Source organism: Melanaphis sacchari, unplaced genomic scaffold (assembly GCF_002803265.2).
Source record: "Melanaphis sacchari strain LSU unplaced genomic scaffold, SCAv2.0 Contig12_pilon_pilon, whole genome shotgun sequence".
NCBI lineage: Eukaryota > Metazoa > Arthropoda > Insecta > Hemiptera > Aphididae > Melanaphis > Melanaphis sacchari.
In genome coordinates this window covers 2277382-2290103 of record NW_020270527.1, presented here as the reverse complement: position 1 = coordinate 2290103, position 12722 = coordinate 2277382, and the positions used below count along the sequence as shown (strand labels likewise).

The 12722-nt window shown below is 24.7% G+C and overlaps 1 protein-coding gene across 1 annotated transcript; it reads left to right on the top strand.

Moving 5' to 3' along the window:
• Positions 1–6239: 6239 nt before the first annotated feature.
• On the top strand, positions 6240–11818 carry LOC112591244 (mutS protein homolog 5-like). The gene is made up of 10 exons (XM_025335001.1): positions 6240–6683; positions 7332–7461; positions 7531–7727; positions 7793–7838; positions 10210–10322; positions 10398–10547; positions 10661–10891; positions 10994–11143; positions 11214–11287; positions 11716–11818. The coding sequence occupies exons 1-10, from the start codon at positions 6240–6242 to the stop codon at positions 11816–11818; spliced, it is 1638 nt and encodes a 545-aa protein (XP_025190786.1).
• The last annotated feature ends 904 nt before the right edge of the window (positions 11819–12722 follow it).

Here is a 12722-nt window from a genome sequence, read left to right as displayed (position 1 = left end):
TTCTTACTTATAAATCTGATTGTGAGTTTTTAAGTTTCCTTTCCATAAAAATAATTTATTGCAAACATTACTTTTATATGGTTTTACAGCATTTTGAATGTTTTTTTGATTTGAAATTGTCCCTTAGAAAAATAATTTATATAAACGTGACAGGTTTGTATGTATTTTTAACAGTAAGTATTAGTTATTTTATCGGCATTTATACATTTTTTATTTGAATATTTTTTTACCTATACCTGCGAGACTTATTACTTTTTTATATTTACTTTCTGCGTAAACCACTTTTTTGCAAACATTACAATTAAATAGTTTATCAGTGTTATGAATTATTTTATAAAGATGATGTTCGCGAAAAATATTTTTTGCAAATAAAACATTTGTATAGGTAGTTTTTTTTTCTTACAAATCTAATAGTGAGTTTTTAAGTTTCCTTTTCTAAGAGAATGATTTTTTACCAATAATGCATTAATTAAGTTTCATAACTATTACTTTGTCTTGAGAAAAGTATTGTTTTTTTTTTTTTTTTTTTTTTTTTTTTTTACCGATTACTTACTAACTTTAGTTCAGATGTTAAATTTTTAATTGAGGGTTCTTTATCATATATTCATATCAATATTGTAACTTCTTTACTTATTTTTTTATGTCATAATATGTTGTAGACGCATGATATAATATATTGTTTAATGAAATTTAATGGTTTTCTCTTGATTATAGAATCAATTATATCTGCTTCAATTTTTAAATCATGTTTCATCATTTTCTGTATTATAATATTTAATATCTTGCGTATTAAACACAATCAGTAACCGAAAAATGCAATGCGCTGGACATGCTATACGAAGCCAGAACAGTATCATAGTTCATAAGGATGACTATGGACGAGAACCCAGTTGGACAAAAGACCATCGGGGAGACCTCAATTGAGGTGTGAATATCTGATTAAAAAAGACGTAGAGGTACTGAATGAAGGACCGGATTTGAAAACACGAGCGATCGACTGATAGGGAAGGCTGGAGAATTGGATGTGTGACGGAATGGTCTTAATAGTCTACAAACCCCGAAGAAGAAAAATTTAAAACCTTGCATAGACCTGAAATTATGACTTAAATTTAAAATATTGATAAAAAAACAGATAAGTAGGTAATGCTCTGCTGTATATTAGGCTGTACATTCAGTGTACTAAATGATTGAAGTTTGTGATATATTGATATAAATAGCTAGATGATATCTTACAATTAATTTAAATTTCAATGTATTAAGTAAAATACAATAGGTAATATACATTACACTTACAAGTCACCTTAAATAATAATTTTGAACAAAATAAATAAAATTGTACTATACCTATTTTTTATGATTTTCAGTATAAGCATTATATATGAGTTATTAGGAATTATATATTAAATTTTTAAGTCTTAGCTACAAAGATTGAAAATTATATAGGAAAATGTTTAACTACAATTCGCTAATGTTTATGATTTTGACAACTATCACATCCCACTTCAAAGAAATCATCCAAAATAATTACTTTAATTTCTTGCAAATTTATACCGACGCATCTAAATTTCAACATGGAACCAGCTTTGCAATCATCATAGAAGAAACCAAAATCCTACATATACTTCCTCTGGAGAGCAGCATTTTCACTGCAGAAAACTACGCCATCTTAGAAGCAATCAAATTAACCAATCTGACCAATTCAAATAGGTAATAATATTTTAATAGTAAGCGACTCATTTAGTACTCTCATAGCACTCTAAAATCCCTTCTCGACAAATGAAATAACCCAAAACATTAAAACCGAATTATATTCTATAAAAAAAAAATATATATAGAATTTATGTGGGTACCATCTTACACTGGCATTACCGGTAACGAGATGGTTGACAAGTCAGCAGACACAGCGACTAAAAAACCATATTGCACCAACAATCACCGACATACCGATTATTGACATAAATATATCTATTAAAATAAAATAAATATGACATGGCAAAGTTACTGGGACTCCGTACTGCCGTTCAACAAATAAAAAAAAAAAAAAAATGTACCAAAAAGTGATATTATTTACTTAATTTAAACAGACGACAAGAAGTCACTCTAACTAGAGTGAGAATTGGACATTCTTCTTTGACCCGTCCATTCTTAATCAAAAAAGATCCACCACCCATTTGTAATAAATGCCAAAAAGATCTAACCATCCAACACATTATTCTAGACTGCTCAGATCTTCAGATCTTCAAAACATCCGAAATACTTTATCGATACCCAACAACATAGATGAAACTTTCAATGAAAAATCACCAAAAAAATTTTAAATTTCCTTACACAAATTGATATTGTAAACAATCTTTGACCAACGCATGTATTTATATTTAAGATTATTGTAACCCTTAAAATTTAGTTATTAATGTAATTCATAAAATGTAACATGTATACAAGCCTATAATAACCTCTGACGTTGAAACTTTTTTTTTCTTCATAAAAAAAAAAAGCTTTTAAAAAACTTAGATATAAATAATATATATTTTAGTATTTTTAAATTAATATATGAATCACTTGGGTGGGACCATATAATACATTTTATATTTTTTGAACAGAGTATAAATGCCATTACTACTCTAAAAGGTGATAGGTAACGACTAACGTCAGAAAACTAAAAACATTGCATAATATTAATGTGTGATCAGTACCTATATTCATTCGATTTATCATTCCGCTAATAATAATTAAGTATTCGTATTTCAATTTTCATTTAATCTGAGTTCTGTAGACACTAGACTGAATAATAGGCACTTAAAAGTAAAATTGTTTTGTAAAGATAAAGTTTAATTTATGTATTATTTCACGATTCTACGTAGTAAAAATTTTCATGACATTATTTTGTTCTTAAAATAGCAGGCACTGTTATGTTGGAAGATTTTATGCACGATAGACATCATGAGAAAAAATTTCTATGATCGTGTTGGTCGTTGAACGACTGTTGGTATTCATTATTCAGGGAACAGCGAATGTTAGTGTGTTATAAATTATAATTATTATTTGTTAGTTGTTACACAAAAGCGCTGTTCATTAAGGTCTAAGATATTTTTTTCCATCTGTTATGTATATTCCACGGTTTATAATTATAAAATTTATAACTTATTAGTTAGATTTTACTTAAAAGTTAGTTTAGTACCTAACTGAGTATACTGACTACCCGTCCGTTGTCACCGACTATCGTTACGCTAATTAGACCTACAACTTAAAAATATTTTAAGTTATTTTTAACATAAAATTCTTCATTTGCAATGTAAGTATAATAGTTCAATACCTATTGCTCAATTTTTTAATCATATAAATATTTACCAATGTACCTTAAGTATAACGGTAAAAATATATGATGGGATATGGGTGACGGTGCATAAATTATAAAATTGTTGAACTTTAATTGAGGGATTTTTATTTTCAAGTTACTCCAACAAGTAATAACTATCCAAAAATATCATTGAATAAGTTTTATTTTATTTGTATTCATTCATTTTAATTATTTCATTACACAGTTTTTTATAAAATTACTTAATAGTTATTTGCAAGTTTACAAAATAAGTACCTATTGTTATACATAGAAAATTGTCTTTTACAATTATACAGTTTTCATGTGCTATTTATAATTTTTTTTTTTAAATTATATTTATGAAAGCTTTTAGTTTTCTGATTGGTCCTCTTATTCTTCTAATAAGATATCTCGAGGTAGGTGTGGCTTTAGCCTAGAATTAGAGGTTTTATTGCCGCAGATTTTTTAATGGAGGTACTTCCAGTTTTATTTTGTCTTGGAAATTTTTAAACTATTTGATTATTTAAGTGAACAGAAGTGTAGTCGTCCCAAGTCCCAACAGTTTTGAATTGTAAAGTTGTTTGTTTTATTCAGTAATCAGTTGGTGTTCGTCCGCTGTCGTATGTGAGAGTTGATCACGTCACGCACGTTATTATAAGCATTATCTATTAAATATTATTTAACATAGATGTAGCGAAGGGAGGGAATGTTCCCCCCCCTGCGCTTTAAACTAAATTTCTCATACCAAACTTGAAAGTTTAACAGTTTAACTGTAAAACGAAAAAGCAAAAAAAAGAAAGATATCAGATAAAAAAAGCTCGATCCAATATTTTTTTATTTAATTGTGGGAGGAGGATTACACAAAGAAAGAAAAAAAAGAAAAGGTCTTCAGGTAAAAAAACTTAACCTAGCCCTGCGTGAACTCTTAGCACGATTTATGAGTCCGTCCGTCATGCCCCGCGCCACCACACAAGAGTCGACTAAACAGATTATGTCGTCCTCTTCTTCATCCAATTTCGATACAAGCTTAAAAGTTAAAAAAAATGTAAGACTTGTATTAACTTTATATTACTATTTTTAGGAAATCAATAAAAATAATGATTATTAAAACATGGACCTAGCAATCAATATACGCCCTCGGCCAAACATCTAGCTAGTAGGTAGGTTCCTCCCAGGGATCAAACACCAAAATATACTCTATTTTTATGTTTGCAAGCTGTAGCGGATGAAATGTTTGTAAACTAATTTTTTCCGATAGGAACTAAATAGAAGGGATGCAACGTACATTTATTGTACTTATATATAATTAACTACCAATAAATTTGAATAATATTGTTGAATTAGGAGTAAACAGAACAATGATTAAAATATTACCTTAAAATATTTGACGATTATCATAATATGGTAGACTTATTATAATTTGTATATTATAATATTCTTTTGACTTAAAATTAGTACCAAGCTTAAATTATACCAATGTTTTAGTGCAGTAAAATTTCTATAATACTGTTATTTCTTGTAGCTCAAGCTTAGTGCTTACAATTGTTATTTTAAAATTAAAAAAATACCGGCTTCAGTGAACTACCTAACTTAATTTAGAAGTTGGTTATCATAAATATTAAAATAAAATATTTCATATTTTTAGGGATCTAAGTACAAGTGCAACCTGTTCTATCGATTTTTCGTCAGTTGATTATTCAAACTACAATGACACAAATAGCATTAACAAATCTGATCGTGATATTACATTAAATATTGATGATGCAGTAATTATAATAGAAACTGATATTTAATGAAGGTTTCAAACTTATTTTTGATTTTATTTATGTTTTTAAATATTAGGATATATTTCTTTCAATTTATTGGAAAAATGGTATGTTGGGAGCGGCTTCTTATAATAGCCAAGTATCTGAGGTAATTAATAGTTTTGTAAACAAATGAAATACCTATGTGTTAGGTATATTTTTATTATATTTTTGAAAATTGTGTCTAGATACAAATTTTGTATGATATCATAGAAAGTAATTTAGACTTTAAAATGTTGAATGCTTTATTTATGCAAGTTAGACCTGTGTAAGTTGTATTTATTTATTAACTTTTTTATTTAATAAAAATGTTTACCCAATTTAAATCTTAATATTCTTATTGTAGAAATGTTGTAGTATGCAGTTTACAAGATGGAAGTTTTTTAAAACTTATTAAACAATTAGCTCACAATGGTAATACAAATATGTATTCTAGTCCAACTAATACTGATGATTATAAATCGGATGAAAAAGTACATATATTACCTAAACAATGTTTCAGTAAGTAACTATACATTATAAGTACCTACTTATAGCCTGTATAATATATCTACACATTATTTTGTGGTATATCTATCTATCTCTAAATTATAATCGATTATTTAAAGCAATATATAGGTAGGTATATATTATTAAAAATAATAAATTCATTTGATTTAATTACATTGATATTAAATGAAAATTATATACATTTATAATAAGAATGAATTTCACAATATATTTTTATAAGAACCTATTTTTTTGTTATAGAATATAATAATTAATAAATAATACACTATTTATAAATTTGCATACAACTTAATCAATTATTAATCTTTGTAATAGTTGAATTCAATTTTTTACACATAATGTAGTACCTATATAAAGTTATTTCACAAATTTAATATTATAATAAGGAAATAATAATAGTTATAATAATTAAATAAAAATTAACGGGGGGGGGGGGGAGAAGTTACAATTTACAAAAAGCCCCTGGCTACGCCACTATATATACATATGTATTAGTTTTATTTATCTAATTAATAAAAAATGTTTTTGTATTAATAAAAGTAGATATTAAATTTAGTACATTATTCTCATTTTTAGATTTTAAAACATGTGAACAATTAATTTTATCCATGTCATTGGCATCTGCTCCAAAAAATGAAAAATCACGCAAACTTTATATACGTGGTCTTGTAGATTTCACTCAAAAATTAGCTGTATGCGCATTAGGTGCATTACTACATTTCTTAGATACTCCATTGATAAAATTTAATTTACTAACCAACTTCACAATAATGTCATTAAGAATTCTTAACATGGATAATTTACTTTGGCTCGGTATTAGTACATATGAGTCACTACAAATATTTTCTGCACATGAACACCCATCTATATATAAATGGACCAAAACTTCAACTAAAGAAGGCCCAAGTATTTTTAGTTTATTGAATCGATGTAACTCAGTAATGGGTTCAAAGTTTTTAAAGAATATTTTAGCCCAACCTACCAAAAACCTTGATGTCATAAAATATAGACATGAATTTATAGAGTTTAGCATAAATCCTTGTAATGAAAGTGTAATACTAACATTGATTAATTGTATCAGACATTGCCGTTGTGTGTTAGTAAGTACTTTATTAACTTAATATTTTTAATTTATCTACTTATAATTATACTGGTTATAAAATTTAAGGTTATTAAATGGTATAATTTAATTAATATATTTAATACAGGAAAGATAAGTTTAAACTTTTGTGTATTATAAAATATAACATATTAAGTAAAATTATTTTTTTTTCATTAGAATTATATCATGCATTAATAAAATAACATTATATATTTTTAATATAATAATTTTAGTCTACTGTAGTAAAAATAAATAGCGGTAATGCTTCACTGTACCAATGGAAGTTATTATACCAAGTAAATATGTGTACAATAAATATTCAAATTAAATATTATAAAATAAATAAAATTTACAAATCATAACTAATTATTATTTACCTATTTTAATTTCAGACAGTTATAAACGCCGTAATAATTGGAGAAATTTGTGAAAAATATTCAGGACAAATAATATTTTTTACAAAGGTATATTATTGTATAAACAGGTTTAAATTAGATACTTGATTATTATTTTTTAAATATTGTACAATATACTTAAATATTTTAATGAGCTATTTTATAGTTCAAATTATAGCAGATTACTTCTAATATAATTATAGATTAAAGAAACATTAAAAGATAGTTTGTATACTATGGTTAATTCTATGTCGTGTATAATTGATTTTGAAAAATCTACTATACAAGAAAGATTTGTAGTGAAACCAGGATTCATACCAGAACTTGATGAAAGTATAGTAACATCTTTAAAATAACCTGTAGATTTTTAGATATTGTTAATAAATAGATACTATTTTATAGAAAAATCAAAAATTGAAAACATATCTGAACTATTGGATGAAATAACATTAAAAGAACTACAAGATTTACCTTCATACATTAATGAGTGTTCAATACGTAAAATGCCAGAAATTGGATTTTTATTGTGTCTTCCACTTTGGAAACCTTTTAATATGATGACTAAAAATGATTATGAAATTCAAAATTTGGAATTTAAGGTATATTACTATTTATTAATGTAGTAAATTGTTTAAAATATTGAATATCTTTGTATTGATTTTAGTTTCACTTGGCAGATAATCTATATTATAAAACTTCAAGATGTTATGGTTTGTACACTATTTATGTTTCGATGTGTGTTTGGTTTAATAGTATTTAAATAGCTTATATACTATATAATTAAAAACAACTAAGTTTTATGGGAAAAGAAACTAATTAATATGTTTTTCCCTTTTCCCTATCATGAGCATATTATATTACTCTGATAATCAGCAGTCTCCAACTTTTTTTTTGTTCCATACCTCTAAGTTTAATATTTTGTTAGATTGTACACCACATTATAATTTTTAAACTTTTTCACATAACTACTTTTAAAATATTTAAATAAAAATAACAAAACATTCTATATTTAATATCTATTAGATAATTTGACAGTTAAGTTTTAATTTGTGACATAAATTTTCATTTTTAATAACATATATTGAATATTTTTGAAACGAATCGCTTAAATAAACAAATTCAACATTTTTTGTCATTAGTTAATATTTATTCATGTACTTCTTGAAATTATGTTATATATTCCAGGTTGGGAACCGCTGTCATATACCTAAATTTATTAATTTTCTGTTTTGTAGCACAAGTATTCACAGGGAAATCCAGTGGATATTCGACTACTTCCCATAGTTATGCCTATAGCCTATAGGCAATGGCTATATAGTTTATTTAAAATTTATATTTTAAAACTAAGGTATCAGTGTTGTAAGCGATCTACTCTATCATAGTTTCTGAGTTCTACCTAATCTAAATCCACAAGTTGATAGAACGATAAATATGATTAAATACTTAATATAAATTACAATTTTTATTGAATATACTATAAAATTTTATTCTCATTTAATCAATTCTATGTTGACTGTTTGTGGAAAAATAGAATATAGAGTACTTATATTGTATTACAAAACTATTTGAGATGATAATGCTTCCACTTTGCTTGAAAGAGGAATGATAGAAATCTATACATACATTAATGAATTTTTAAACAATTTAAAAACTACCTTTTGTGAGTAAGTGAGTAATTAATACAGTAATAATATTTTTTTGAACAACTTTTTTTAAATTAATAAATAATAAAGTTTACTCTGATAATTTGAATAAGATATTTGTATATGCTTTTTGGTAGATTGCTTATGAATATGATAGTGATTTACACATAGATCGCTTACAACATTGTTACCAAAATTAGTAATTATGGATTTACATTGTTTATTAATAATTTTATTAGAACTAGATAAATATTTTGGTAAAATTGAATCAACTATTATTCAAGAAGAAATTCAAATCATGACAAAACTGTCAGAGCTTATTACTCAGCACTGGATAAGCGATCTGCATTTAATATTAAAATTAATTGCTGAATTAGATTGGTATGTTTGATACAAATATTTTTATTACTTTATGATAAGTTTATATTTTAATGATATATCAACACAAGTTAAAGTTTTTTATTTTTATATATTTAAACTATTAGTAAGCTACATTTGGTAATTCCAATAAAAAAATAAAATTGTTTTTTTTTTGTATTAATTTGCTTAAACTATGTATTACTTATATGATTAGTATTAATTATATTATATGAATCGATGATTGCAAAAATAACACAAGTCACATTTTTCTGAAACTTCATGAGTCAGAAAACTTTGAAAGTCAATAATACAAAAACATCATATTATTTACAAACGCAAATTATGTATAATCAATGCATAATATTATTTCTACAAGTATTCATTTTTAAATATGATTTTTTTTCAGAATTATTTAAATTATACACTTTTTATCAATTATCTAAAAGTTTTAAAAAATTGACTCATGTGTCATGTTCTTTCTGAAATCATCGATTCATATACAGGGTTCGGCAGTGAAACCGGATGATTTGAGGTGGGGGATAGAAGGTCGTAATATGGTGGGTAGTACGTTGTATGACAATCATCGTTATCACCACGGTCTACCATTTAGTAACAATGAATCGGTGGACAGGTAAATCCATTACCATAAATATGCTGCGAGAGGTCATGCAAAACTTTAAGTTCCGCCTACATGAATGCATAAACAACAATGGAGGTCATTTGGCAAACGTAGTGCATAAAAAATAGTATTTTTTTGTATTGAACATAAAATTGTAACTCTTATACTTTATATTTATATTTATATTTATTAAAATTAATTCATTCATTAAATAGTAATTAAGTATTGAAATCATCCCGTTTCACTGCCGGACCCTGTACATATTACATATGTTTTTTTTAAACAAGATATAAAGTTAATAGTAATATGTTATTAAACAATTAAATAATTATTATTTTAATATGTTTAGTTTGATAGGTTTTGCTGATGTTGCTAAAGATTTAAAATTAATAAAACCTAATATACTTCCTAAAGAACACTGTATAATAAATATAATTAATGGTCGTCATATTTTACAAGAAAAATATGTGGATAGATTTGTACCTAACAGTTATTATTCTTCTAAAACAAGTCAATCTATCAAAATTTTAACAGGATTTAATTCAAGTGGAAAAAGTATTTATTTAAAGCAGGTCCAACATTTTTGTAATCTTATGAATTTATTTTATCTTAATGAGCTCATTTCATGTAAGTATATATGTTAATAGGTAGCATTAATATCATATCTATGTCACATTGGATGTTATGTACCAGCTGAGTACACAGAAATAAGTATATTAGATCATATTCACACTAGAATTCAGTCAAATGAATCTGTAAGCTTTTTAATGTCAGCTTTTATGGTCGATCTAAAACAAGTTAGTATCAACATTTGAACAAGATTTATGAAAAATAAATATAAACCTAAAATAATCTGTTTAAATCAAAAAGAAAATAATTAAGTCATATGATTTATTTTAAACAAAAATAGATATCTGTAGCATTAAATGAATCAACATGTAGATCTCTCATAGTATTAGATGAATTTGGAAAAGGTACATCTGAAATCAATGGATTAGCTTTACTACTAGCAAGTATTAATCATTTTGTGCATAGACCTTTATATTTATTGCCTCACATCATTATTTCAACTCATTTTCATTCTTTGCCAAATCTTCTTCAACAAATTATAAATAGCGATATAATCAATGACAATATAAAAGTAAGTATATAATAATCAACAATATTATAAAACAATAAAAATAAATATAGTAAATTAAAAGAATTATTCAATTAGTTTTTTAAATAAATTTATTCTGTTTAGTACCTACACATGAGCTATACAATAGAATGCTCAAAAATAGTATGCTTGTATAAAGTAATCAATCAAATAAAAAACCAAAATATGAGTATGGCTCACAGTGTAGCAGCACAGAATGGTTTACCAACATGTATTGTTGAAAGAGCTACTGAAGTATAAAATAATGTTTATTAACTCATAAGTTATTTATTCTTATTTAAATATAAATTAAATTATATATCAGGTTCTTCTATCTATTCAACACGAGGAATGTATAAGTCCAGTAACAGAAAACCTCAGATATAAATTATTTCATAGGTATTGTCATGAAAATAGTTTTATTCAAAATATAATTTGTAGTTCAACATTTATATTAAAAAAAATTATAAAACTTATTTTTATAACAGATCCCTGTCCAATTTTATTTATGTTCAATGTTATGAGTCATAATTTATGACTTATAAGTTTATGATCAATAATTGTATTGGGGCTAATGGCACAACATTTCACAAAGATTTTTAATCTTATGACACTGCATGACACCTATACTTGTAAATAAAAGTTTTATTATGTAAAAATTAGGATAAAAGTTTTTACTAAAGCACATGAATAATGAATGTCTAATCACAGAATTTTAAGATATGTGCTTGGGATAGAAACTTAATTTAGTTTCAAGACTATTGATCATTTTTTTCAATATTTATTTTAATGAGTATTTATTTATTTATTTTTTGTTTAATTAGGAGAAAATATTTTATTGAAAAAGTACTCGAACTAATGCCAAACAACATTACAGATGATGCTTTTAAAGACTTAGTAGATGATATGGAAAATATAAGGTATCCATAAAAATGTTCAAATAAAGCTTAATCATTTTGTTATATTCCTCATTCAAACTTTAACAACTTATAGTATGTTAGTATAAAATGTAAAAACAATTGAAATATTAACATATGAAATTTAATTCCAGCTTATATCTATTTCTTAGTAACTAATAACTAAATATTATTACATTAATTCTATAGAACATTGGACGGGACTGTTCATAATATAGGATTATTTTATTAGTCTAATGTCTTAACATAATATTGAAACACTAGATACTAATAATATTAAGTTATAAAGTTTTATCCATACATTTAAAATATTGTTAACTAATAAAAAAAATATATGTATAAAAATTATTTTCATTAAAATGTATACTGGGTAACTTATTAAAATTAAGAAATATATTTATATTTGTTACATTATAAATTATAATCAATGCATCTAAAGATCTGAACAATAATATAAAATTTAATGATATAAGTCATAACAAACTTAATTAAGAACATTTGGAATAATTTTATAGTTTATATAATATAGAAGTATTAATTAAAATCTAAGTTTTTTGATTTTAAACAGAAAATGTATTCAAAATTGCAACTCTATATTGTTTAAGTCAAAATATATTAGTAATTGTTTAACTTCTCCAATTATAATCAAAGACCAAGTATATTTTATTTTATTATTATAATTTATAACATATAAAATCTCAACAAAAAAAGAAAAAATGTATATTATATATAATATGTGTTGATAAAATTATATACTTGGAATATAATAATAGGAATTGATTTCATTAGGGTAAATGTGTGATGACATTAATGAACAGTTTTGAAATATTTAAAGTTATATTAAAAATATAATAATAATAACATTATGATAATTATAACAAATCAAATCTTGACAAAAGATAAAAACTAATTGTAAT